General features: G+C 41.1%; 1 protein-coding gene across 8 annotated transcripts in view; it reads right to left on the bottom strand.

Moving 5' to 3' along the window:
• Positions 1–27,067, bottom strand: part of SIL1 (SIL1 nucleotide exchange factor) — a 324,841-nt gene that overhangs the window by 105,064 nt on the left and 192,710 nt on the right. For all 8 annotated transcript variants that reach the window (XM_064276851.1, XM_064276819.1, XM_064276836.1 and 5 more), the window contains 2 exons: positions 12,168–12,359; positions 1,811–1,932 (listed from right to left, as the gene is read on the bottom strand). In XM_064276851.1, coding sequence (XP_064132921.1) covers positions 1,811–1,932; positions 12,168–12,359 — 314 coding nt within the window. The remainder of the gene's footprint in view (positions 1–1,810; positions 1,933–12,167; positions 12,360–27,067) is intronic.

The following is a 27,067-nucleotide window of genomic DNA, read 5'->3' on the forward strand; positions in this document are numbered from 1 at the left end:
AGACCCTACACTTCCCCAAGGCTGAAACTGCAGTGACCACTAAAAAACTCAGATCCTCTCCCTTCCCAGGGGAGGGCTTCCCAGGAGACTCTCTGGTTCTGAGAGGTGAGACCAGGGGTGGTGGAGTCTCCCGGGAGGCCCCAGCCTTGCCTGTCAACAACACAATCACATGACAACCAGGGCTTGATGATCAAGGCAGTGTACTGGTAAGTCAAACAAAGAGAAAGGCCTGCAGTGCTCTCAGCCTCACCTCACAGAACAACTCTTCCTAGCTTCTCAGCTCTGTCCCTCAATATACTAAGAAAAGATGCTGGAGCCTTTCAGGATGACAGGTATCGAACTGAGGTTCTAATTAAATAAAGATGAGAATGGATAAAGGAAAAGGAAATCTTCTCAAACATAGGCCTTCAGTGTAAACATGTTCAGAATAGCCTTTCTCCTGCAATATCACGGTCCCTGCAGTCAAGCCAGGGAACTTTTTTTTTTTTTCTTTCCTTTTTTTTTTTAATTGAACTTTAGATGAAGGCTTACAGAACAAACTAGTTTCTCATCAAACAATACACACATTGTTGTATGACACTGGTTAACAACCCCACGACATGTATGCCAGGCAACTTCTAATAGCCACCTCCCATGTCACTGCAGCAAGGATAAGAATGTTGGTTCCCATTTTAGAGGCACAAATGGTCTAAAGAGCAGATTTTCAAAAGCGGGAGGAGTTATAGCTCCAATGAACCAATTGCAGCATGAAGACATCTTAACATTTTCAGGATGAGTATAATGCTGTAGTGCCCACATATCTTTCTACATTCACTCTTTGGAGATGCTGCCTCCCCACTCCTCTTGCCCAATCAGTCTTCAAGCATAAGCAAGACTAACTGAAATTCTAAACAACTCTTAATTCAAAAAGCGTAATAGCCTGGCTACTTGTTGACTGGCTCTGAACAACTAAGTGAAGACACAGTCCCCTCAATATGCCTTCATCGGTCAGGTTCATATTTTATTCATCACAAGATGTAGCTTCACTGTCAAAAGGATCAATTCTTGGAGTTTATTCCCCGCCCTCCCTACTGTCTTTGGTTGGTCTATTTTAGTAGAATGAAACAGAGAATGAGATCAAGAGTGAGTTATTAACGTAAAAAGACCAGACTTAATGGTCTGACTGAGACCAGAAGGACACCGGAGGTCATGGTCCCCAGGCCTTCTGTTAGCCCAAGACAGGAACCATTCCCAAAGCCAACTGTTCAGACAGGGACTGGACTGGACTATGGGATAGAAAATGATACTGGTGAGGAGTGAGCTTCTTGGACCAAGTAGGCACATGAGACTATGTGGGCAGCTCCTGTCTGAAGGGGAGATGAGAGGGCAGTGGGGTCAGAATCTGGCCAAATGGACACAAAAATAGACAGTGGAGAGAAGGAGTGTGCTGTCTTATTAGGGGGAGAGCAACTAGGAGTATACAGCAAGGTGTATGTAAATTTTTCTTTGAGAGACTGACTTGATTTGTAAACTTTCATTTAAAGGACAATAAGAATTAAAAAAAAAAAGGTGAGTTATTAAATGTCTACACATATAAGATGGGGGAACAGAGTCATAGATGGTGACAATATGAGTAAAAATTCGTATCTACTTGGGATGAGGGCAAATCCTTACTCCAGTTCCCTGGGGATAACTCTGCAATTTGGGAATGGATGTGCAGGAGTTCAACTGTAACCTTTTTTCCCATCCAACCAGCTGAAGAATAAAGCTAGATTTCACCCGAGGGGTTCAAACCATCTGCGCCAATGAGACATCCATCCATACTGCTCACCTGGAAAAGGCAGCCCCAAGCACAAATGCAGCGTACTCCTTCACCAGGGGCTCTGTGCTGTTCAGCCCATTGATCACCACTTGAAGGCCCCCAAAGGAAAACAGGTCCTGAGCATTATCCATCTGCAACAAAGGCACTGCTTAGTACAGAACAACCATCAAGGAAAGTAGAGCTCTTCTTATATCCTTTCTTTTGGTGACTGTCCAAAAACAAATTTAAAAACCAAGTAAAAAGCACTGGTGGCCTTTCTGTCTAACTAGGACATGGTTTTCAAAAACAAACACAAAATTTTAATAATCTTAAATTTGAGAGCCTCTAATTCATCTAACACAATTTATGAGCACCTGCGTGGGAATCAAAGGAAATGGCACCTAGCTATTGCTTATACCAAACATGTCCTGGAAAATTCCAATATCGTAGTGAGTCACAAAGCTTACTCTTAATGTACAAGCTATTAACACAAAGAACCTCGCATCATCAGCACCACCAAATGGTGCCATGCTTCCTGTTCATGTCCAGTTCCAATGAGGGCAGTGGAGGCAGCAGAGACTTAAAAAAAACAAAAAAGCTGATTTTTAATTAGAAGCCAAGACCTATAAAAGGGGCCCTGTAGTGGGGATGATGGATGAGTACTAGGAAGAGGAGTAACAACAATACCTCCTGTTTTCTCCTTTCACCTCAGACATTCTAAGGTTGACTAAATCTGAAAACATTCATGATAAGATCATCACAAAAGCCTCTCAAAGGCTTTAGTCTAGGTCTGTGTTAGTGTCTAGCGGCAACTGTAATGGGCAGCGCAGAACAACTCCATCATCACAGAAAGCTCCATTTGACAGCATTGGCCTAGGCTATCATTTAAGGTCCAAAGCCCTGAGTCCAGACTTTATTCTGTAGGGGATCTCATTCCCCAAGTTTCTTTAGTACCCTGGAATAAGATGACTCAGTTCCCTCAGAAAAGTCACTGGATCCTCTTTTCCCCATTTAGCAGCTGCAGACTCCCTCGAAGATATCCTTGTTGCTACAAAGGCTGCCTCTTACCCACATGTTGATCTGTTATGCAATGAATTGTGTCCCTCAGAAATGTGTGTCAACTTCGCAAGGCTGTGATTACCAGTATTACGTTGTTGTCCTCAATTCTGTGATCTGAAGCTGTTATAATATGTGTTGTAAATCCTAACCTCTGTTATGTCAATGAGGCAGGACCAGAGGCAGTTATGTTAATGAAGCAGGACTCAATCTACAGGATTAGGTTGTATCTTGAGTCAATCTCTTTTGACATATAAAAGAGAGAAATGAGCAGAGAAGGACCTCATATCACCAAGGGAAAAGAGCCAGAAGCAGAGCACATCCTTTGGACCCAGGGTCCCCATGCTAAAAAGCTCCCAGACCAGGGGAAAATTGATGCCAAGGACTGTCTTGGTTATCTAATGCTGCTATAACAGAAATATCACAAGTGGATGGCTTTAACAAAGACAAGTTTATTCTCCCACAGTCCAGTAGGCTAGATGTACTGATTCAGGGTACCAGCTCCAGGGGAAGGCTTTTTATCTCTGTCGACTCTGGAGGAAGGTCCTTGTCATTAGTCTTCCCTTGGTCTAAGATCATCTTAGCACAGATACCTCAGGTCCAAAGGATGTGCTCTGTTCCTGGAAATGCTTTCTTGGTGGTATGAGCTCCCCATGTCTCTCTGCTTGCTTCTCTCTTTTATATCTCAAAAGAGATTGACTTAAGACACTATCTAATCTTGTAGATCTCATCAATATAACTGCCACTAATTTATCTCATTACGTCATAGTGATAGGTTTACAACACATAGGGAAATCATATCAGATGACAAAATGGTAGACAATCATAAAATACTGGGAATCATGACCTAGCCAAGTTGACAGGTATTTTGTGGGGACACAATTCAATCTATGACAATGACCTTCTCTCAGAGTCGACAGAGTAAGAAAGCCTTCCCCTGGAGCTGGCACCCTGAATTTAGACTTCTAGCCTCCTAAACTGTGACAGAATAAATTTCTGTTTGTTAAAGCCATCCACTTGTGGTATTTCTGTTATAGCAGCAGTAGACAACTAAGACAGAATTTGGTACCGGCAGAGTACTGCTCTAAACAGATACCTCCAGTGTGGAAGAGGCTTCAGAACTGAGTAATGAGTAGAGGCTAGAAGAGTTTTAAAGTGTCTAATAGTAAAAGGCTTGAAGAGACTGTTGGTGGAATTATGGACATCAAAGACAATTCTGGTCAGGGCTTAGAAGGAAGTGAGGAGAGCTGTAAAACCAGAGAGTGCAGAAGGCAAGAAGCAGCAGCAGAGAACAGCTGCAGCAGAACCAGGAGACCAGTTCAAGATGGCACAGGAACCAACCCATGGAGCAAGACAACTGAATGCCTTCAGGCAAGAGGCTTCCTGGCAGAGTAGGAAGCCTCTGGGCACTTACCAGTGGAGCTAGGTTTGCCGACCCAAGCAGCAGAGAGTACCTGCCAGACAAAGTTTTCTGGTGGAGTAGGGATGCCTCCAGGTACTTATCAGTAGAGCTAAAGAGCTCTGTAACACTTGTCCAAGCAGTGCAGACCCCAGCCAGCCTGAGAGATCCAAGGGGCCAAGTCATCAGGGAACCAGGAAGCAGAAGAGACAAGGAGCACAGGAAGCAGAGCTGCCTCAGTCTCAAAGGGTAGGGCCACAAGCTCTGGGGTCTCAAAAGGTGGAATCACAGCCTGCTGGGTCTCAAAGGGTGGGACCACAGCTTCCTAGGTTTAGGAGTCAGGTCTTCACCAACTAGATTCTAGAATGTGGGGCCACCTTTCACAAGTGCCAGTGAGATGGGGCTGAATTTGCTAACCAAAGCTAAGGGGGGTGGGGCTGACATGCACAAGGGGCAGAAGAATGGGGCCTGCCAGGGCCAGGGTGGTAGGGTTGTCACTCAAACAGACTAGGAGAATAGGGCTGCCCAAATCCAAGGGTACAGAGTTGCTGTCACAGTGGCCCTGGAAGGCGGAGCTGAAGCCTAGGGCCGAGAATCCAGAATCCAGAGAGTGTCGCCAACACCCAGAGTCTGGAGGGCAGGGCCATTGCCTAAATGGTCTCAGGGTACACAGGATTATTTTCAAGCCTTGAGAGCTAATTTAACGTGTTCTGCTGACATGCTTGGTGCCTGTTATTTCTTCTTTCCCTCCAAGTTCTCCCATTTGTAATCGAAATATCTACCTTGTGCTAATTCTACCATTGTACTGTGGAAACAGAGTGTTTGGATTTTAGATTTCACAGATGAAGAGGAATTTTGCCCCAGGATGGAATTTTTGGACTCCGTCATGGATTGAATAGTGTCCTCCCAAAATATGTGTCAATTTTGTTAGGCCATGATTCCCAGTATTATGTAGTTGTCCTCCATTTTGTGATCTGATGTAATTTTCCTATGTGTTATAAATCCTAATCGCTGCCAGTGATTGATGAGGCAAGATGAGGTTATGTTAAAGGGGATTAAGTGGGATGCAACATCCTTACTCAGGTCACAGCCTTCATCTGATATAACAGGAGTTTCCCTGGGATGTGGTCTGTATCACCTTTTATCTTAAAAGAGATATAAAAGGAAAAAGAAGCAAGCAGAGAGTTAGAGGGATTTCATACCACCAAGAAAGAAGCACCAGGAGCAGAGCACATCTTTTGGACCCGGGGTCCCTGCACTGAGAAGCTCCTAGACCAGAAGAAGACTGACGGCAAGAACCTTCCCCCAGAGCCAACAGAGAGAGAAAGCCTTCCCCTGGAGCTAGTGCCCTGAATTCGGACTTCTAGTCTCCTAGACTGTGAGACAATAAATTTCTGTTTGTTAAAGCCATCTACTTGGATATTTCTATTATAGCAGCACTAGATAACTAAGACAGACTTGTTGTTTTAAGACTTCTGGGATGATATAATGGGGTGAATGTGTTTTACATGTAGCAAGGACATGAATTTTGAGGGGCCAAGAGTGGAATGTTATGGATTGAATTGTGTCCTTCAAAAATGTGTGTCAGGGAGAGCAACTAGGGAGTATATAGCAAGGTGTATATAAATTTTTGTATGAGAGACTGACTTGATTTGTAATCTTTCACTTAAAGCACAATAAAAATTAAAAAAAAAAAATGTGTGTCAACTTGGCTAGGCCGTGATTCCTAGTATTGTGTGGTTGTCCTCCATTTTGTGATCTGATACTATTATACTATGTGTTGTAAATTCTAACCTCTATGATGTTAATGAGGCAGAATTGGAGGCAATCATATTAATGAGGCCAGATACAATCTACAGGGTTAGGATGTATCTTCAATCTATTTCTGAAATATAAAAGGGAGAAGTGAACAGAGAGGGACCTCATACCACCAAGAAAGAAGAGCCAGGAACGGAGCATGTCCTTTGGACCTGGGGTGCCTACGCTGAGAAGCTCCTAGCCAGGGGAAGACTGACGACAAGGACCTTCTCTCAGAGTCAACAGAGAGAGAAAGCCTTCCCCTGAAGCTGATGCCCTGAATTTGGACTTCTAGCCTCCTGAACTGTTCGAGAATAAATTTCTGTTTGTTAAAGCCATCCTCCTGTGGTATTTCTGTTATAGCAGCACTAGATAACTAAGACATGATCCCACTTTACAAATCATTGGGAAAACTCAGGAAGCTAGAGCCCAACAACAACATGACTTCTACCCACCTTTTTCCCTCCAGATTTCACAGAGCAATTTCCCACCTCTGCCTCCAAACTGGAAAAGGGCTGTGACTGAGAAATTGAGTTTGAAAGGAAAACATTGTGTTTGACACTGCCAATATTTTTGGGTGGGTCTAACCCGCTTTTACCACTTGGAAAATCACTCTTATACATTTTGATATAATCTTCACAGAACAGGGGCTTTTGTCTCTCTGTCCACTGTTACAGCCCCATTGATTGGAATAGTGGTGGGCATATAGTTAAGTGCTCAATAAATAATCGTTGAATAAATTTGATCATAAAAAATATTCCTGAAATAAACTCCATTATGAAGCAAAAGGGCAATCTGAGGTATCTGTGCCAACAAAATGGAGGAGGCCCTGGCATCACAAACCTCAAGAGATGGTTAATCCAAAGTCATGAAGTACGCATCAAATCTGCAATACCATGCGGCCACAAGTCAGAGCCAAGACTTTTTTGCTCCAATTGGTCCTTACAAAGAGGAATGATTAACAGGCTAAAACCAGCTAACTATGGAGATTCAAAGTTGGGTGCTTTGCTGACATAAACACAAACAGTACTTACTAAGCTTTCCTTCCTAACATGCTTGATTTTAAAATCTAAGAATTCACTGCCTCTCCTTTGATTCCCCTTCCTCTAGGTTTTCCAGAAACAAAACCATGGCTCAGGGTCCTGTCATTTCATGCCTGGGTCAGTCACTTATCAAAGTTGGTATGAGTTCCTAGCAGAACAGTTGCCACTCTGTCAAGCACAAAGCAACACAGCCCCCATTCACAGAGATCCTGTTTTAGACTCAGCTTATCTTTACTACTACAATGATAGTTCAGCATGATATGCTGACATTTATATAAGCACTTCAGTGTTTTTCAGGTTTTTCTCATTTAAAATTTCACTGGAAGTGAGGAAGAAAAGAGTCTTTCTGCTCACTGCACACCTGAAGGACCAAGCTCCAAAAGCTGGGCTCTGCCCAGCATCACATGGGAGGAGGGCATGACCAGGACCCAGGTCCACAGTTCTTCATCCGAGTCTGGGGCCAGAACTCTTCCTAGGCTGTCTTTAGGATAGGACAGCACAGGCAGAGAAGACCCCAAGGCAGAGGGAGGGAGCACATCTGAAAGCAGACAAAAGGAGAACTGTGCCACGACTGAAGAGAAAAGGAAAGAACCAGAGCACTGACATGGCTGTGAGAGAACAAGAAACCGAGAAAAGGAGAAATGGTGGTAAATAATTGAGAAGTCACAAGAGGGAAGGAAAGTACACCGCTCCAGGATGGATGGGGCAGACAAAGGCTGATCCTCATAAATAACTCACCAACTGTTTTCCATACACAAGGTTTTGCTTTTCACAAATCCTGTTTAATAATTCAAATACGGCTGTGAGGAATCCTCAGGCAGACCCAGTTCGAGTCTTTGAAGCCCATGGCTCCTCAAAACTACCATTCAGTGGAATGGGAGCAGACTAGGGAGTTTCCTGGCTAAAAAAGTCCTATGTTCCTCAAAGCTAGCCCTATATAACCCCAATTCCCCATCACAACTGGAACTCAAGGCCAAAATATATCCTTCAATCCCCCTGTGAAATCTCAATTTAGTACTGTTTCATGGCAGCCTGATGGACCAGCCTAAACCAAGGACCTTACACTTCCAATCAAAAGACCAATGACCTAGAATATTTATCACCCTTCTGCCAAGAAGCACAACCTTGGCCTCTGCCAGGGGACTGGTTCCTGGGCTGACCTCTGGCTGTGTCTAGTGCTGTCCATGAAACTGTTTACCCAGTGACCCATGAGAGCAGGATGGAATGTCACCCTGGGGATGACACTGCCAGATGACTGGAGGGCCTGCGGGAACGGGTAGACAACTTTGTTAGAGCACTGCTAACCCAAGCTTCCTGTGCACTCCTTCTCTTCTAGGTATGACAGGCTCTCCAGTCATCTTGGCCTTTCGTGCTGCAGCTAAAGCAAGAGCCTGTAGAAACCTGATCCTAAAGACCCGTCCAAGTATGTTAAGATAGGAAAAAATAAAAGCTGTCAATATCACAGCAGGACTGAGTTGGCCAATATCCCCTAGGATCCTTCATCCTTTAAATACCTATAATGGAAAAGCTGTTGGAGTTTTCCCTTTTTCACCCTGGAGAAAAAGGCTGGAAATGTAAAAAGAGAACCCAGGTCAATTTTTTCCCTAAGGGGAACAGTCCTCCTATTTGAGGCCTGAGCAAGAGTTACAAGCAGAAAGAGTAGATGAAGAGACTGCTCCATAATTGCTTCAGATACAGTACACACTCATCCTCTCTCACAACAAAAGCTGGCAAAATCCAAAAGAAAGAAAAGCTGTCTTTTAGCCTACTTTATAGAGAATAAGGACACTGTCGTGCGTGGGAGGACGCTGAGACTATATGTCTTGATGAGGATCTCAAACAAGCTTTTGATTATGATTACATGGCCTTCCTGGGCCACCATCGTCCCTAGTCTAGAACACTGCAATAGACTCCTATCTAGTCTCCCTGCTTCTACCCATGCCCTCCGCCTCCATGCTAGTACATAGCAGCTGGAGAGATCCTTTTTAAAGTAAATCAGATTATGTCATTCTTCCGTTTCACATCCTCCAACAATATCCAATTTCACTCTTTTCCATGGCCTACAAGGTCCTCATGATCTTCCTCCCATTATCTCTGGGCTTCATCTACTTTTCCTTCCCTCTTCCCTCATTTCCAGCCACACTGATCTCCTTGCAGTTCCTCAAACATGCTAGGTACTCCCCACCTTAGAGCTTTTGACTTGCTGTTCCTTCTCCCTGAAATGCTCCTCCCCAACACCGCCAATCCTTACCTTGTTCTACATTTTGTCTTCCCACAGTACTTATCATCTTCTAACACATTATGTATGATTTATTTGTGACACTTATTGTCTGTCTGCTCTGTTAGAACGTAAGCTCCAATTTTATTCATATAGATGTATTTCAAGTGCCTGGAATGGTGCCTAGGTGAAGGTACTCAATAAATCTATTTATTAAATAAATGAATGGCTCCTCCTGGCCCTTCCTTCTTAGCTCCTGTTCCCTTTTGAGTTTCATTCAAAAGGTACCAGTATCCTGTGAGAGGCCAACAGGTCATAAACACAGGGTTTAGGGTCAGAAAGACCTTTCTGCAAATCCCAGCTCTATCACTCTCTAGCTGGGTGACCTTGAGCAGTCAGATTACCTCACTGTTCCTCATCTTCCTCAAGTATAAAATGGGATTAATAGTACTGTCTACTCATAAGGTAGTCGTGGAAGTCAAAGAGTTAATGTATACAAAACAAAGCAGTGCCTAGTATGTGATATGCTCAATAAATATTAGCTATTATAATTATAATACAAGTCTGATCAGTCACTTCCTGCTTCAAACTCTCCAGTGGTTAAGATTAAGGTTAAAATCATAAACAGAATGATGGACCAAACGCCCCCTTCTCTGACTTCCTAACTTCTCCTCTTTATTCATGCTACTCAACCTTTCAGTCATTGTGCTCCAGGCATTCTAATCTTTTCCAGGTCCTCAGTTGAGACTCATCTCTGCCTCAGAATCTTCGTACAGTTGGCCCTCCATGTTAACAGGTTCCATATCCAAGGATTCAACCAACCACAGATCAAAAATATTTGAGGAAATAGAAAAGTTCCAAAATGCAAAACTTGAATTTGCCACGTGTGGAGCACTATGCTAAATCCACTCGAATGAAGTGATGTGTAGGCACACCCTGCTGTAGCCTCCTGCCATTTCACAGATCCCCAGTCTCTCTCCAGCACTCAATATTTGAGCACTGTTTGCCTCACTTTTGTTTAGTTCATTACTTGTGTTGCGTGCACCCTTTGTTTCTGTGAAAAAATGGCTCCTAAAAGGCAGTTAAGTAGGCAAAGCAATCCCTCAAAGGCTAAGTGTAAGGGGATTGAGGCGAATGAGAGGAAGAAGTTTAAGGCTAGTAAGAGATGGCTGGCTAGCTATGTTAAGCACTACAGCCTCAAGAACTTAAAGATCAAGGGAGAATCAGCATCAGCTGATGCCAGGCAGCATCGGTGTTCCCAGAAGAGCTCAAGGAACTCAGAGAGAAAGGCTACCTTCCAGAGCAAGTCTTCAGTTGTGATGAAACTAGTTATAGAGCATCTTCATTGTCTTAGGTATTATAAATAATCTAGAGATGATTTAAAGTACATGGGAAGATGTGCCTAGGTTATGTGCAAATACTATACCATTTTATATAAGGGACTTGAGCATCCTCAGATTTTGGAATCTGCAGGGGACCTGGAACCAATCCCTCATGGATACGTAGGCTGTCTCCCCTGTCTGGAATGCTCTAATCCAAAGGTTGGCAATTTTTTTCTATAAACAGCCTGATAGTAAATGTTTTTGGCTTTGTGAGTCACATGGTTTCTGTCACAACTATTCAACTCTAGCCTTGTAGCATGAAAACAGCCATAGAAGGTATGAAAACAAATGGGTGTGGCTATGTTCCAATAAAACTTTATTTACAAAAGCTGGCAGCAGGCTAGATCTGGTGCATGACTGTAGCCTGCTGAACTCTGCTCTACTACCCCCTATCATGGATTGAATTGTGTCCCCAAAAAAATACGTGCTGTAAATCCTAACCCCTATACCTGTGGATACAATCACATTTGGGAATAGGATTTTCTCTGTGAAGTTAATGAGGCCATATCAGTGTTGGGTATGTTTTAAGCCAATCACTTTTGAGATATAAAAGGTGAAGATTAGGCACAGAAGCAAGGAAGCACCCATGGGGGAAGACAGATGCCATGTCACAGGAAGATCACCAAGGAACTGAGGAACAGAAGCTGAAAAGAGGCAAGGACCTACACTCAGAGCCAACAGAGAGAGAAAGCCTTCCCCTAGAGCTAGTGCCCTGAATTCGGACGTCTAGCTTCCTAAACTGTGAGAAAGGAGGCCTGGTGGTACAGTGGTTAAGCACTTGGCTACTAACCAAAAGGATGGCAGTTCAAACCCACCAGCTGCTCCCTGGGAGAAAAGACCTGGGGATCTCTTCGCATAAGGATCACAGCCTCAGAAACCACGTGGGACAGGTCTACTCTGCCCTACAAGGTTGCTGTGAGTCAGAATTGACTCGGCGGCACACAACAAACTGAGAAAATAAATTTCTGTTTGTTAAAGCCACCCACTGTGGTATTTCTGTTACAGCAGCACTAAGAAACTAAAACACCTCCTCTTCACCTAGCCAACCCCTACTCATCCTTTAACGCACAACCTAAATGTTACATCCTCAGAGAAGGTTTCCCTAATACCCTGACTGGCTAAGCTCTCCTCTTATATACTCCCACATTACTCTTTGATGGCTTTATCACGATCTTTCATTATCTCATTATTTAATTGTTCATTTGTCTGTTCCCCCTTCCAGACTATGAGCTCCACAGGACAGGGACTATGTCTATGTTTTTACTGTAACCTCAGCGTTGGAAAAATAAAAGAGGTAACACTCCAAATAAAAAAGAGGCTGGCCTCTAAGAATGTTTCTTACTCAGATAGACATTCACCTAGATTAACAATACTCTATGCCCTGTGAGGGAAGCAAAGATGCTAATGTCATCTTCTTAGAGCTCGAAAGAGAAGGATTTATTTTTGGAGCTGTTAATTAAAAGTCAGAGTTGTGGACAAAGAACTACAGTACCTGATGGACGTAATATTCTAGATCAAAGAGTGCAGCAATCTTCTCTTCCAGGCTGGAACTGGAACTATTGAATTTGTTGATCAGCCGTACCATGATCTGCATGTCAGTTTCAATGACGACATTCAGCTCAGCGAAGTCCTTCTTCAATTCCTCAATGGGACGGAACAGCCGCTTTACCTCAGCCTGCCTTGCCTAAGGAGAGTAGCAAAGAGGTGATTAACCAATCAGTTGGAAACATATGCCCAAGACCTCTGTGGTTGCCCAGGCTCAACCAAAGAACTGTTGCTCCAGGACTCCCAATCTTATTTAACCTGTACATTCTGAGACGCCCAGAGAAGACAGTCCTTACAGCCTACCAATATAGCCTTCTGCTCCAGAAACACACTCAAGATTTTCCAAGGTACACTTACTCTAGCTCATCTTCCAATTTTCAAGAAGTATGGAAAGTCTTCTTGTAATCACTGAAGTCAGAGGAAGTAACAAAAGCTCACCTTCAACCTCTAACCTCACGCGGGACAACTGTGGTCTGAAGTAAAATAATCCACGCCCTGGTTCTCTAACTTCCACTCTTGGAATATCTTGGCCTTGCCCTGCCCAATCCGGCCACATTTTAGGGAAACCCAGGCATAGGAAACTGTGGGTAATGAGTTGTCAGAGCAGAAGCAATTTGCTGATGAAAATTAAATCACTGTCATTACTGTCAATCTAACCACAGGTGTACAATGTGTTCGACTGTTTGAAATAGCTAAATTACTTTATGTACTATGCTGAGACCTCAAGCAATTTTCTCTCAATCCCTTCCCACCCCACACACATATAAAGATTTTTAAAATAAAGTTATGTTGGAAGTGAATAAAGGACTTTAATTGGATATTTTATACATGTGACACACTGTTTTCTTCCTGATTTTAGAGGATGCTGCTTACAAAGACAGTCTGAAAGGTTACAGTGGTTTCTGTTTCTACCTTCCAAGAAAAATCAAAAGGCACAAATATTTATAAGAAGCAGGATGATGAGCAGCTGTCAGCTCCAAATTGCTCAACTATTACCTATGGGTTTCTCTGCCTAGTTCCAAGTGCTGCACAGAAACACCAACCAAAGAAATGAATCAGCCTATCCTAAAAAAGATAAGCTCCTAGCAGAGCAATCACAACTATGGGGTGCCACATCCTGCTTGAGCTAAAACAATAGTGACATGTTCTCCCTGAACCCAGCTAGAGTGCCCTGGGTGGTCACCAAAACCCAGGCAAAGAGGTTTGGGAAGGCTGAGTCACTGTCCAGAATTGTGGAATGACATGCAAGTGAACAAGATAAGAAACTCGCCACCTCTGCCTTACAAAAATGGCTTGTGCCTAGTCCTCAGAGAGGACTTTTTCTTGGTTTAACTTTTTATTTTGAAATAATTATAAACTCAAAGGATGTTACAAACATAGGTTAGCTAGAGTGTACCATGTACCTTTCATTCAGCTTTCCTTAATGGTAACATTCTACATAATGACAGTACAGTATCAAAACCAAAAAAAAAACTGACACAAGTACAATACTGTAAACTAGGCTACAAGTCTTACTCAAGATTTCACCAGTTTTTATATGCACTTGTTTGTGTGTGTGTGTGTGCATAGTTCCATACTATTCCATCCAATATATAGATTCATGTAACCACCCAAACAATCAAGCTACATTACTGTTCCATCACCACCAAAGAACTTCTCCATGCTCCTCTTTTATAGGTATGCCCCATCCTCTCACCCCATCTCCTGTCTCTGTTCCCTGGAAACCACTAATTTGTTCTCGATCTCTATAATTCTGGCATTTGAGGAATGTTATATAAATGGAATCATATAGTATATAACCTTATGAGACTGCCTTTTTTCACTGAGATCCATCCAAATTATTGCACATATCAATAGTTCTTTTGTTGTTGTTGCTGAGTAGTATTCCATCATACAGATGTACCACAGTTTGTTTAACCATTCATCTGTTGAAGAACATGAGTTGTTTCCAGGTTTTGGCTATTATGAATAAACCTGCTATGAGCACCTGTGTACAGGTTTTTCATAAACATAAGTGTTTATTTCTCTGGGATAAATGCCCACAAGTGCAAATGCTATGTCACATGATAAGCTTATGTTTAGTTCTATATCCAAAACCAAACCAAACCTGTTGCCATCGAGCTGATTCCGACCCATAGTAACCCTACAGGACAGAGCAGAACTGCCCCATAGGGTTTCCAAGGAGCAGCTGGTGGACTTGAACTGCCCACCTTTTGTTTAGCAGCAAACTCTTAACCACTGCACCACCAGTGCTCCTTAGTTTTATAAGAAACTGCCAAACTACTTTCCAGAGTGGCCATACCACTTTACGACTCCCATTAGCAATATATGAAAGATCCAGTTTCTCTACATCCTCACCAGTATTTAGTACTATCACCATTTTTCATTTTAGCCATTTTACTAGATATGTAGTATGATGGTTGAGACTGTGTGTCAACTTGGCTGGGCCATGATACTCAGTGTTTGGCAGTTGTATAATGTTGTGATCACTTTCCTGTTGAAATGTGATATGTGATCACCCCCAGGATGGAATCTGCTGAGTGGTACTGGTGGGGGTGGGGCCTGTGGCAGCTCACAGTCCCCTCAGCCTTCATCTCTCCACCTTCCACCATCTACTTCCTTTTTCCTGCTTGCCTTGCAAAGGTTGTTAGCCTGTTCTGGATCCACCAGCTGTCTCTTGTCTGACCTCTGGTTCTTGGTACTTGAGCTAGCAGCTTACCTGTCCATCTTGGGCTTCACCGATCTTCATGGCCTGTGAGCAGGAGTCCTGCTCCCGACCTCCCTATCTTGGGTTCGCCAGCTCCTGCAGCTGACTCAGGAGAAACCTTGTGGTCTTGCCTGCTGACCTTGGGGATTTCTCAGCCATTACAACCTGTAAGCAGAATTCCTGCTCTCCAACCTGCTCATCTTGGGTTCACCAGCTTCTGCGGCTCCGTGAATTGGGAAAGGACTCTACACTGATCCAAGGACTTGGGATGTTCCAACCCCTACAATCGTGTGAGCTGTTTCCTTAATATAAATCTCTGCATATATTTATACACGTCACTAATTTTGCTTCTCTAGAGAACCCAGCCTACGACATGTAGTGATCTCTTGTTGTAGATTTAATTTGCATTTCCCTAACAGCCAATAATGGTGCTAATTTGCCACCCACATATCATCTTTGGTGAAATGTCCATTTTCCAAACAGGTTGTTGGGAAGTATATTATGATTAAGTTTTGTGAGTACAGATTCCAGACTCAAGTCCTTTGTCAAACACGGCAGTCCCTACTTTGCATGGTTCTCATACGCACCAGTTCCAAATATCAGTTTAAATAACACCAGTCCCCCAACATGACTCAAATTTCAGTTACCACAGTATATTAACTATGAATAATTTCATAAAGTACAAACTTGCTGTTAGTTCTTCAGTCCACAAATCACTACATAAATAACAAATGTCCACCATGATCAGTGACTGATCGATCACATCACATCTTCGAAGTCAGTCAGTGATTGGTCACTGTGCATCTGTTATTTAGTTCACACAAAAACAAAGCATTCAGTTGTGTTGCTCCTCGTCTCCCAATGATAAACCCAGATAACATTTTACAAAAAATGGATAACTAAAAGAGAGAATTGGCTGGCAAAGATGGAAGTGCAGAAAGTAACAGTGATAACTCTGGTAGTGAAATTCAAAATGAATACAACTGGAATTACAGAAGAAATAACGGACCGTGGGAATGCTAACCAGCCTACTCTATGTTGTTGTATTCTGTCAAATCTATTCCAACTCACAGCAATCCTATAGGACAGAGTAGAACTGCCCCACACGGTTTCCAAGGAGCAGCAGGTGGATTTGAACTGCTGACGTTTTTGTTAGCGGCCTGAGCTCTTAACCACTTCACCACCAAGGCTCCTGCTATTCTATATACTCTAGATATGCAGCCAGAGGAACTTAACAAAGGCAAACTTAACGACTTAGGAAAGTGACAAAAAAGATGAAGTGATGTTAGCAAATAACTTCACATTAAAGGAACTCTCAGAGATATTTCACAACACTGAAAGCACAAAGGATAAAATGTTGGACTCTGATCCGTACATAGAAAGGAGTATGACAATTCACCAAGACATAGAAAGAATGCTTGCTTTATATCACGGAAGAAAAGCCCTGTTCAAACTATTCTTGTTAACGTTTTATTGAGTTTTTGGTGAAAATTTACACAACAAACTAGGCTTCCATTCAACAATTCGTACACATACTGTTCAATGACATTGGTTACATCTTTGACATTGCATCAACATTCTCATTATTTCATTTCTAGTTGTTCTATTTCCACTATTCTTGCTTCCCTACCATCCACCCCTGATTCCTCGGTCTTCCTTCCCCTGTCCCTGAATCTTATGACAAAATAAAATACTTTAATTCTCAATGTTTCTTGATGGGATTTTGATAGGAATTGCACTAAACCTATAGATCAATTCAGGGAGAACTGACATTTTTTACTATGCTTAGTCTTCCAACTCCTGGACACAGTATGTGTCTTCATTTATCTAAATATTCCTTGATTTCTTTTATGAGAGCTTTGTAATTATCAGCATGTAGATCCTGTACATGTTTTGTTAGAGTTATTACTAAGTATTTTATTTTCAGGGGAACAACTGTAAATAGTACTGTGCTTTTTATTTCAATTTCTAAATATTTGTTGCTAGTATATAGACATACAATTGATTTATGTCAGTCGTGTATTCTGACCTTTCTGAATTCACTTATTCATTCTAGAAGGTTCTTTTTTGTAGGTTCTTTGGGAATTCTATATAGACAATCATGGCATTTGAAAATAGGGATAGTTTTAGTTCTTCCTTTGCAATCTATACGTCTTTTATTTCCTTTTCTTGCCTTATTGCATTGGTTAGGACTATGCTGAATAAGAGTGCTAAGAGTAGGTATCCTTGCCTTGCTCCTGATCTTTAATGGCAAAGATTCAGTCTTTCACCATAAGTATGATATTGGGTAGAGATGTTTTTGTAGATCCTTTTTATCAGGCTGAGGAAGGTCCTCTGTATTTCTGAGTTTTTATCATGAATAGGTATTGAAATTTGTCAAAAGTTTTCTTTTGTTTTTGCATAACTGATATATGATCATGAAACTTTCTTCCTTAGTTTCTGATATGATGGGTTGCACTGACTGATTTTCATATATTAAACCAGCCTTGTATTTCTCAGTTAATCCCACTTGGTTCAGTATATAATTTTTCTTATACTGTTGAATTTGATTTGCTAATATTCTGTTGAAGACTTTTACATCTATCTTCATGAGGGATATTGGTCTGTAGTTTTCTTTTTTTGTATTTTTTCTGGTTTAGGTAGCAGTATATTACTGGCCTTGTAAGATAAATTGGGAACTGCTCCTCCCTTATGCATTTGCTGGAAGAGATTGTGTAGAACTGATGTTAATTCTTCATAAACGTTTGGTAGAAGACTCCAGTAAAACTACATGGGCCTAGAAATTCCTTTTTGGGGAGATTTTTCACAACAAACTAAACTTCTTTAATGTTGTTCTTGTTAGGTGCCGTCGAGTCGGTTCCGACTCATAGCGACCCTACGCACAACAGAATGAACACTGCCTGGTCATGAGCCATCCTTACAATCGTTGTTATGCTTGAGCTCATTGTTGCAGCCACTTTCTCAATCAACCTCGTTGAGGGTCTTCCTCTTTTCCTCTGACCCTGTACTCTGCCAAGCATGATGCCCTTCTCCAGGGACTGATCCCCCCTGACAACATCTCCAAAGTATATAACACGCAGTTTCGCCATCCTTGCTTCTAAGGAACATTCTGCCTTTACTTCTTCTAAGACAGATTTGTTCATTCTTTTGGCAGTCCATGATATATTCAATATTTTCGCCAACACCACAATTCAAAGGCGTCAATTCTTCTTTGGTCTTCCTTATTCATTGTCCAGGTTTCACATGCATATGTTGCAATTGAAAATACCATGGCTTGGGTCAGGCGCACCATAGTCTTCAAGGTGACATCTTTGCTCTTCAACACTTCAAAGAGGTCCTTTGCAGCAGATTTGCCCAATGCAATGCGTCTTTTGATTTCTTGACTGCTGCTTCCACAGCTGTTGATTGTGGTTCCAAGTAAGATGAAATCCTTGACAACTTCAATCTTTTCACCGTTTATCATGACATTCCTCATTGGTCCTATTATGAGGATCTTCATTTTATGTTGAGGTGCAATCCATGCTGAAGGCTGTAGTCTTTCATTTTCATTAGTAAGTGCTTCAGGTCCTCTTCACTTTCAGCAAGCAAGGTTGTGTCGTATGCATAACACAGGTTATTAGTGAGTCTTCCTTCAATCCTGATGCCCCATTCTTCTTCATATAGTCCACCTTCTCGAATTATTTGCTCAGCATACAGACTGAATAGATATGGTGAAAGAATACAACCCTGATGCACACCTTTCCTGACTTTAAACCAATCAGTATCCCCTTGTTCTGTCCAAACAACTGCCTTTTGATCTATGTAAAGGTTCCTCATGAACACAATTAAGTGTTCTGGAATTCCCACTCTTCGCAACGTTATCCATAGTGTGTTATGATCCACACAGTCGAATGCCTTTGCATAGTCAATAAAGCACAGGTAAACATCCTTCTGGTATTCTCTGCTTTTAGCCAGGATCCATCTGACATAAGCAATGATATCCCTGGTTCCACATCCTCTTCTGAAACCGGCCTGAATTTCTGCCCGTTCCCTGTCGATATACTGCTGCAGCCATTTTTGAATGATCTTCAGCAAAATTTTGCTTGCGTGTGATATTAACGATATTGCTCTATAATTTCCACATGTGGTTGGATCACCTTTCTTGGGAAAAGGCATAAATATGGATCTCTTCTGGTCAGTTGGCCAAGAAGCTGTCTTCCATATTTCTTGGCATAGACAAGTGAGCACCTCCAGCGATGCATCTGTTTGTTGAAACATCTCAACTGATATCCCATCAATTCCTGGAGCCTTGTTTTTCGCCAATGCCTTCAGAGCAGCTTGGACTTCTTCCTTCAGTACCATCAGTTCCTGATCATATGCCACCTCTTGAAATGGCTGAACAACGACTAATTCTTTTTGGTGTAATGGCTCTGTGTATTCCTTCCATCTTCTTTTGATGCTTCCTGCATCATTTAATATTTTCCCCATGGAACCCGTCACTTGCAACTCGAGGCTTGAATTTTTTCTTCAGTTCTTTCAGCTTGAGAAACGCCGAGCGTATTCTTCCCTTTTGGTTTTCCATCTCCAGCTCTTTACATATGTCATTATAATACTTTGTCTTTTCGAGCCACCCTTTGAAATCTTCTATTCAGTTCTTTTACTTCATCAATTCTTCCTTTTGCTTTAGCTGCTCGATGTTCAAGAGCAAGTTTCAGAGTCTCCTCTGACATCCATCTTGGTCTTTTCTTTCTTTCCTGTCTTTTCAATGACCTCTTGCTTTCTTCATGTATGATGTCCTTGATGTCATTCCACAACTCATCTGGTCTTCAGTCACTAGTGTTCCAAGCCTCAAATCTATTCTTCAGATGGTCTCTAAATTCAGGTGGGATGTACTCAAGGTCATATTTTGGTTCTCATGGACTTGCTCTGATTTTCTTCAGTTTCAGCTTGAACTTGCATATGAGGAATTGATGGTCTGTTCCACAGTCGGCCCCTGGCCTTGTTCTGACTGATATTGAGCTTTTCCATCGTCTCCTTCCACAGATGTAGTCAATTTGATTTCTGTGTGTTCCTCCTGCCGAGGTCCATGTGTATGTGTCGCCATTTATGTTGGTGAAAGAAGGTATTTACAATGAAGAAGTCGTTGGTCTTGCAAAATTCTGTCATTCAATCTCCGGCATTGTTTCTATCACCAAGGCCATATTTTCCAACTACCGATCCTTCTTCATTTCCAACTTTTGCATTCCAATCGCCAGTAATTATCAATGCATCTTGACTGCACGTTCCATCAATCTCAGACTGCCGCAGCTGATAAAAATCTTCTATTTCTTCATCTTTGGCCCTAGTGGTTGGTGCGTTAATTTGAATAATAATTGTGTTAACTGGTCTTCCTTGTAGGCATAAGGATATTATCCTATCACTGACAACGCTGTACTTCAGGACACATCTTAAAACGTTCTTTTTGACATTGATTGCAACACTGTTCCTCTTCGAGTTGTCATTCCCAGCATAGTAGACTATATGATTGTCTGATTCAAAATGGCCAATACCAGTCCATTTCAGCTCACTAATGCCTAGGATATCAATGTCTATGTGTTCCATTTCATTTCTGATGATTTCCAATTTTCCTAGGTTAATACTTCGTACATTCCAGTTTCTAATTATTAATGGGTGTCTGCAGCTGTTTCTTCTCATTTCGAGTTGTGCCACATCAGCAAATGAAGGTCCCAAAAGCTTTATTCCGTCCACGTCATTAAGGTCAACTCTATTTTGAGGAGGCACCTCTTCCCCACTCATCTTTTGAGTGCCTTCCAACCTGGGGGGCTCATCTTCCAGCACTATATTAGACAATGTTCCACTTCTATTCATAAGGTTTTCACTGGCTAATACTTTTCCAGAGTAGACTGCTAGGTCCTTCTTCCTAGTCTGTCTTAGTCTGGAAGCTCAGCTGAAATCTGTCCTCCATAAGTGACCCTGGTGGTAACTGAATACCGGTGGCATAGCTTCGAAAATCACAGCAACATGCAAGCCCCCACAGTACGACAAACTGACAGACACATGGGGGAACTTCTTTAATAGATACAGACCATTCCTATATAGTATGATTAGTTATTTCATATTGGGTAGATTTCTATAGTATATGTTTCAAAAAGAATTGGAGCATTCATTTAAGCTGAATTTCTATGCATAGTTGTTGTTCCTAGTATTATTATTCTTCTAATATACACAGAATCTGTAATGACACTCCCTGTTTCATTCCTTATATTGGTAATTTGTACCTTAATTACTTTTATTCTTTGTCAGGCTTTCTAGAAGTTTACCAACTTCTGGTTTCACTGATTTTCTCTGCTTCTCTGATTTCAATTTCATTGATTTTGTTCTCTATTATCTCTGTCCTTTTGCTTGTTTCACTCGTTTTTTTCTAGTTTTTTGATGTAGAAGCTGTAGTTTTTAAACCTTGCTTCTTTTCTAATTTAAGAACGATAGTATACCCAAATTCTCATAAAAAGACCATACTTAATGGTCTGACTGAGACTAGAGGAATCCCGGCGGCCATGCTCCCCAGACCTTCTGTCGGCACAGGACAGGAACCATTCCCGAAGACAACTCATCAGACATGAAAGGGACTGGTCAGCGGATGGGAGAGAGATGCTGATGAAGAGTGAGCTAATTATATCAGGTGGACACTTGAGAGTGTGTTGGCAGCTCTTGTCTGGAGGGGGGATGGGAGGATAGAGAGAGAGGGAAGCTGGCAAAATTGTCACGAAAGGAGAGACTGAAAGGGCTGACTCAATAGGGGAAGAGCAGGTGGGAGTACGGAGTAAGGTGTATGTAAACTTATATGTGACAGACTGATTGGATTTGTAAACGTTCACTTGAAGCTTAATAAAAGTTAATAAAAAAAAAAAGAACGATAGTATAAACTTCCCTCTTAACATTGCTTTATTCGTATCCAACGAATTTAATAAGTTGTATTTTCATTTTTATTCAGTTCAATGAACTTTTTAAATTTCCCTCTTGGAAACCCTGATGGTGTAGTGGTTAAGTGCTACGGCCGCTAACCAAAGGGTCGGTAGTTTGAATCCGCCAGGCGCTCCTTGGAAACCCTATGGGGCAGTTCTACCCCGTCCTATAGGGTCGCTATGAGTTGGAATCGACTCGACGGCATTGGGTTTTTGGTTTGGTTCTTTCCTCTTAGACTCAAGAGTTTGCAGATATTCCTATTATTTTTTCATTTCTGGTTTCTAGTTTGATTCTATTAAGGCCAGAGAATATAGTCTATATACTCTCAACTCTTTTAAAGTCCGTAGAGGTTTGTTTTATTACCCAGGATGTGGTCTGTCTTGGTGAACGCTCCATGGTCACTTGAAAAGAACATCTATTTTGTTATTATTTTGTGGAATCAATTAAATCTTGCTGGTTGATGGTATTATTCAGCTCTTCTATATCTTTACTGATTATCTATCTAGTAGTTCTATCAATTGCAGAGAAAAGGACAGAAGTCCCCTACTATGCCTGTGAATTTTTCTGTTTCTCCTTTCAGTTCTATCAGTTTTTGTTTCATGTATTTTAAAGCCCTGTTATTTGGTGCATACACATTTAGGATTGCTATGTCTTCTTGGTGGACCGACCCTTTTATCATTATGTAATAGTCCTCTTTGCCTTTTATAATATTCTTTGTTCTGAAGTCAACTTTATCTGGTATTAATATAGCCAATTTTTGTTTTCTTTTTTTATACTTTCTATTGTGCTTTAAGTGAAAGTTTACAAGCCAGTTTCTCACACAAAAACCCATATACACCTTGCTATATACTCCCAATTACTCTCCCCCTAATGAGACAGCCCATTCCCTCCATCCACTCTCTCTTTTTGTGTCCATTTTGCCTGCTTCTAATCACCTCTACCCTCTCATCTCCCCTCCAGGTAGGAGATGCCAACATAGTCTGAAGTGTCCACCTGATCCAAGAACCTCACTCCTTACTAGTATCCCTCTCCAACCCCTTCCCCAGTCCAACCCATGTCTGAAGAGTTGGCTTCAGAAATGGTTCCTGTCCTGGGCCAACAGAAGGTCTGGGGGCCATGGTGGCTGGGGTCCTTCAAGTCTCAGTCAGACCGTTAAGTCTGATCTTTTTATGAGAATTTGGGGTCTGCATCCCACAGCTCTTCCGCTCCCTCACAGGTTCTCTGTTGTGTTCCCTGTCAGGGCAGTCATCCATTGTAGCCAGGCACCATCTAGTTCTTCTGGTCTCAGGATGATGTGCTCTCTGGTTCATGTGGCCCTTTCCGTCTCTTGGGCTCGTAATCACCTTGTGTCCTTGATGTTCTTCCTTCTCCTTTGATCCAGGTGTGTTGAGACCAATTGATGCATCTTAGATGGCTGCTTGCTAGCGTTTAAGACCCCAGGCACCACTCTTTAAACTGGAATGCAGAGTATTTTCTCAACAGACTTTATTATGCCAATTGACTTAGATGTCCCCTGAAACCACGGTCCCCAGACCCTTGCCCCTGCTACGCAGGTCTTCGAAGCATTCAGTTTATTCAGGAAACTTCTTTGCTTTTGGTTTAGTCCAGTTGTGCTGACCTCCCCTGTACTGTGTGCTGTCTTTCCCTTCACCTAAGGTAGTTCTTATCTACTATCTAATTAGTAAATGCCCTTCTCCCACCCTCCCTCCCCCCTCTCGTAACCACAAAACAATATTTTGTTCTCAATTTAAACTATTTCAGAAGTTCTTATAATAGTGGTCTTGTACAATATTTGTCCTTTCGCAACTAATTTCACTCAGCATAATGCCTTCCAGGTTCCTCCATGTTACGAAATGTTTCACAGATTCCTCACTGTTCTTTATCAATGGGTAGTATTCCATTGTGTGAATATACCATAATTTATTTATCCATTCATCCGTTGACAGGCACCTTTGTTGCTTCCATCTTTTTGCTATTGTAAACATTCCTGCAATAAACATGCGTGTGCACATATCTATTCGTGTAATGGCTCTTATTTCTCTAGGATATATTCCAAGGAGTGGGATTGCTGCATCGTATGGTAGTTCTATTTCTACTTTTTTAAGGACGTGCCAAATCGATTTCCAAAGTGGTTGTACCATTTTACATTCCCACCAGCAATGTATAAGTGTTCCAATCTCTCCACAGCCTCTCCAACATTTATTATTTTGTGTTTTTTGGATTAATGCCAGCCTTGTTGGAGTGAGATGAAATCTCATTGTAGTTTTGATCTGCATTTCTCTAATGGCTAATGATCGTGAGCATTTCCTCATGTATCTGTTAGCTACCTGCATGTCTTCTTTAGTGAAGTGTCTGTTCATATCTTTTGGGCATTTTTAAATTTTTTTGATATGTTGTTGAATTCTATTGGCTAGAATTTTGTTGAGGATGTTTGCATCTACGTTCATGAGGGATATAGGTCTATAATTTTCTTTTCTTGTGGTGTCTTCACCTAGTTTTGGTATCAGGGATATGGTGGCTTCATAGAATGAGTTTGGTACTATTCTGTCCTTTCCTATGCTCTAAAATACCTTTAGTGGTAGTTGTGTTAACTCTTCTCTGAAAGTTTGGTAGAATTCTGCAGTGAAGCCATCCAGACCAGGGCTTTTTTTGGTTGGGAGTTTTTTTATTACCTTTTCAATCTCTTCGTTTGTTATGGGTCTATTCAGTTGTTCTACCCCCCTACCCCTGTTGTGTTAGTTTAGGTAGGTAGTGTGTTTCTAGAAATTTATCCATTTTTCTTCTAGGTTTTCAAATTTCTTAGAGCAAAATTTTTCATAGTAATCTAATATGATTCTTTTAATTTCAGTTGGGTCTGTTGTAATATTGCCCATCTCATTTCTTATTTGGGTTATTTGCTTCCTCTCCTGTTTTTCTTTTGTCATTTTGTCTAGTGGTTTATCACTTTTGTCGATTTTTTCAAAGAACCAGCTTTTGGTCTTGTTAATTCTTTCAATTGTTTTTCTGTTTTCTATTTCATTCAGTTCTGCTCTAATTTTTATTATTTGTTTTCTTCTGGAGCCGGAGGGTTTCATTTGTTGCTCTCTTTCTATTTGTTCAAGTTGTAGGGATAATTCTTTGATTTTGGCCCTCTCTTCTTTTTGGATATGTGCATTTATTGATATAAATTGACCTCTGAGCACTGCTTTTGCTGTGTCCCAAAGGTTCTGATAGGAAGTGTTTTCATTCTCTTTGGATTCTATGAATTTCTTTATTCCATCCTTAATGTCTTCCATAATCCAGTCTTTTTTGAGCAGGGTATTGTTCAGTTTCCAAGTGTTTGATTTCTTTTCCCTGCTTTTTCTGTTACTGATTTCCACCTTTATGGCCTTATGGTCAGAGAAGATGCTTTGTAATATTTCAATGTTTTGGATTCTGCTAAGGCTTGCTTTATGGCCTAACATGTGGTCTATTCTCGAGAATGTTTCATGTGCACTAGAAAAGAAAGTGTACTTGGTTGCTGTTGGGTAGAGTGTTCTGAATATGTCTACGAGGTCAAGTTGGTTGACTGTGGCATTTAGATCTTCCGTGTCTTTATTGAGCTTCTTTCTCGATGTCCTGTCCTTCACCAAAAGTGGTGTGTTGAAGTCTCCAACTATTATTTTGGAGCTGTCTATCTCACGTTCCAATGCTGATAGAGTTTATTTTATGTATCTTGCAGCCCTGTCATTGGGTGCATAAATATTTAATATGGTTATATCTTCTAGGTATATTGTGCCTTTAATCATTAGTGCCCTTCCTTATCCTTTCTGATGGATTTAACTTTAAAGTCTATTTTGTCAGAAATTAATAATGCCACTCCTGCTCTTTTTCGATTGTTGTTTGCTTGATATATTTTTTTCCATCCTTTGAGTTTAAGTTTGTTTGTGTCTCTAAGTCTAAGATGTGTCTCTTGTAGGCAGCATATAGACAGATCTTGTTTTTTAATCCATTCTGCCACTCTCTGTCTCTTTATTGGTGCATTTAGCCCATTTAAATTCAGGGTAATTATGGATAGGTATGAATTTAGTGCTATCAATTTCATGTCTTTTTTTGTGTGTTGTTGACAGTTTCTTTCTCCCACCTGATTTTATGTGCAGAGTAGATTCTCTTTATATATTGTCCTTTCCTCATATTCATTGCTGATTTTGTTTCTGCTGAGTCTCTATTTTTTTCTTGTATTTTGTTTTGATGAGTAGCATAGTTTGTCTCCTTTGTGGTTACCTTATTACTTACCCCTATTTTTCTAAATTTAAACCTAACTTTCATTTCTTTGTATTGCCGTATCTTCCTCTCCATATGGAAGATCTATGATTACATTTCTTAGTCCCTGTCTATTGTTTTAATGTTGTCTTCTTGTATATAATAACATCGCTTTTTATTTTGAGCTTTTTTTTTTGTTTTGTTCTTAATAGTCTTGCTTTGTTTATTTCCCTGTCTGGGTTGAATTCTGATTGCTCTGTTCAGTGTTCTAATCTTGGGTTCATACCTGATATTACTGATTTTCTAACCAAAGAACTCCCTTTAGTATTTCTTGTAGTTTTGGTTTGGTTTTTATGAATTCCCTAAACTTCTGTTTATCTGGAAATGTCCTAATTTCACCTTCATTTTTAAGAGACAGTTTTGCTGGATATATGATTCTTGGGTGGCAATTTTTTTCCTTCAATTTTTTAAATAAGTCATCCAATTGCCTTCTTGCCTGCATGGTTTCTGCCGAGTTGTCCGAGCTCATTCTTATTGGCTTTCCTTTGCAGGTGACTTTTCGTTTATCCCTAGCTGCTCTTAAAATTCTCTCTTTATCTTTGATTTTGGCAAGTTTGATTATAATATGTCTTGGTGACTTTCTTTTAACATCTACCTTATGTGGAGTTCAATAAGCATCTTAGATAGATACCTTCTCATCTTTCACAGTATCAGGGAAGTTTTTGGTTAAAAAATCTTCAACAATTCTCTCTCTGTATTTTCTGGTATCCCTCCCTGTTCTACTCCAACCACTTGTAGGTTATTTCTCTTGATAGAGTCCCACATGATTCTTAAGGTTTCTTCATTTTTTTTAATTCTTTTATCTGATTTTTCTTCAAATATATTAGCGCCAAGTGATTTATCTTCAAGGTCAGAAATTTTGGCTTCTACTTGCTCAGTTCTGCTTCTCTGATTTTCTGTTGCGTTGTCTACTTCTG

Source organism: Loxodonta africana, chromosome 2, assembly GCF_030014295.1.
Source record: "Loxodonta africana isolate mLoxAfr1 chromosome 2, mLoxAfr1.hap2, whole genome shotgun sequence".
In the NCBI taxonomy this organism is placed as follows: domain Eukaryota; kingdom Metazoa; phylum Chordata; class Mammalia; order Proboscidea; family Elephantidae; genus Loxodonta; species Loxodonta africana.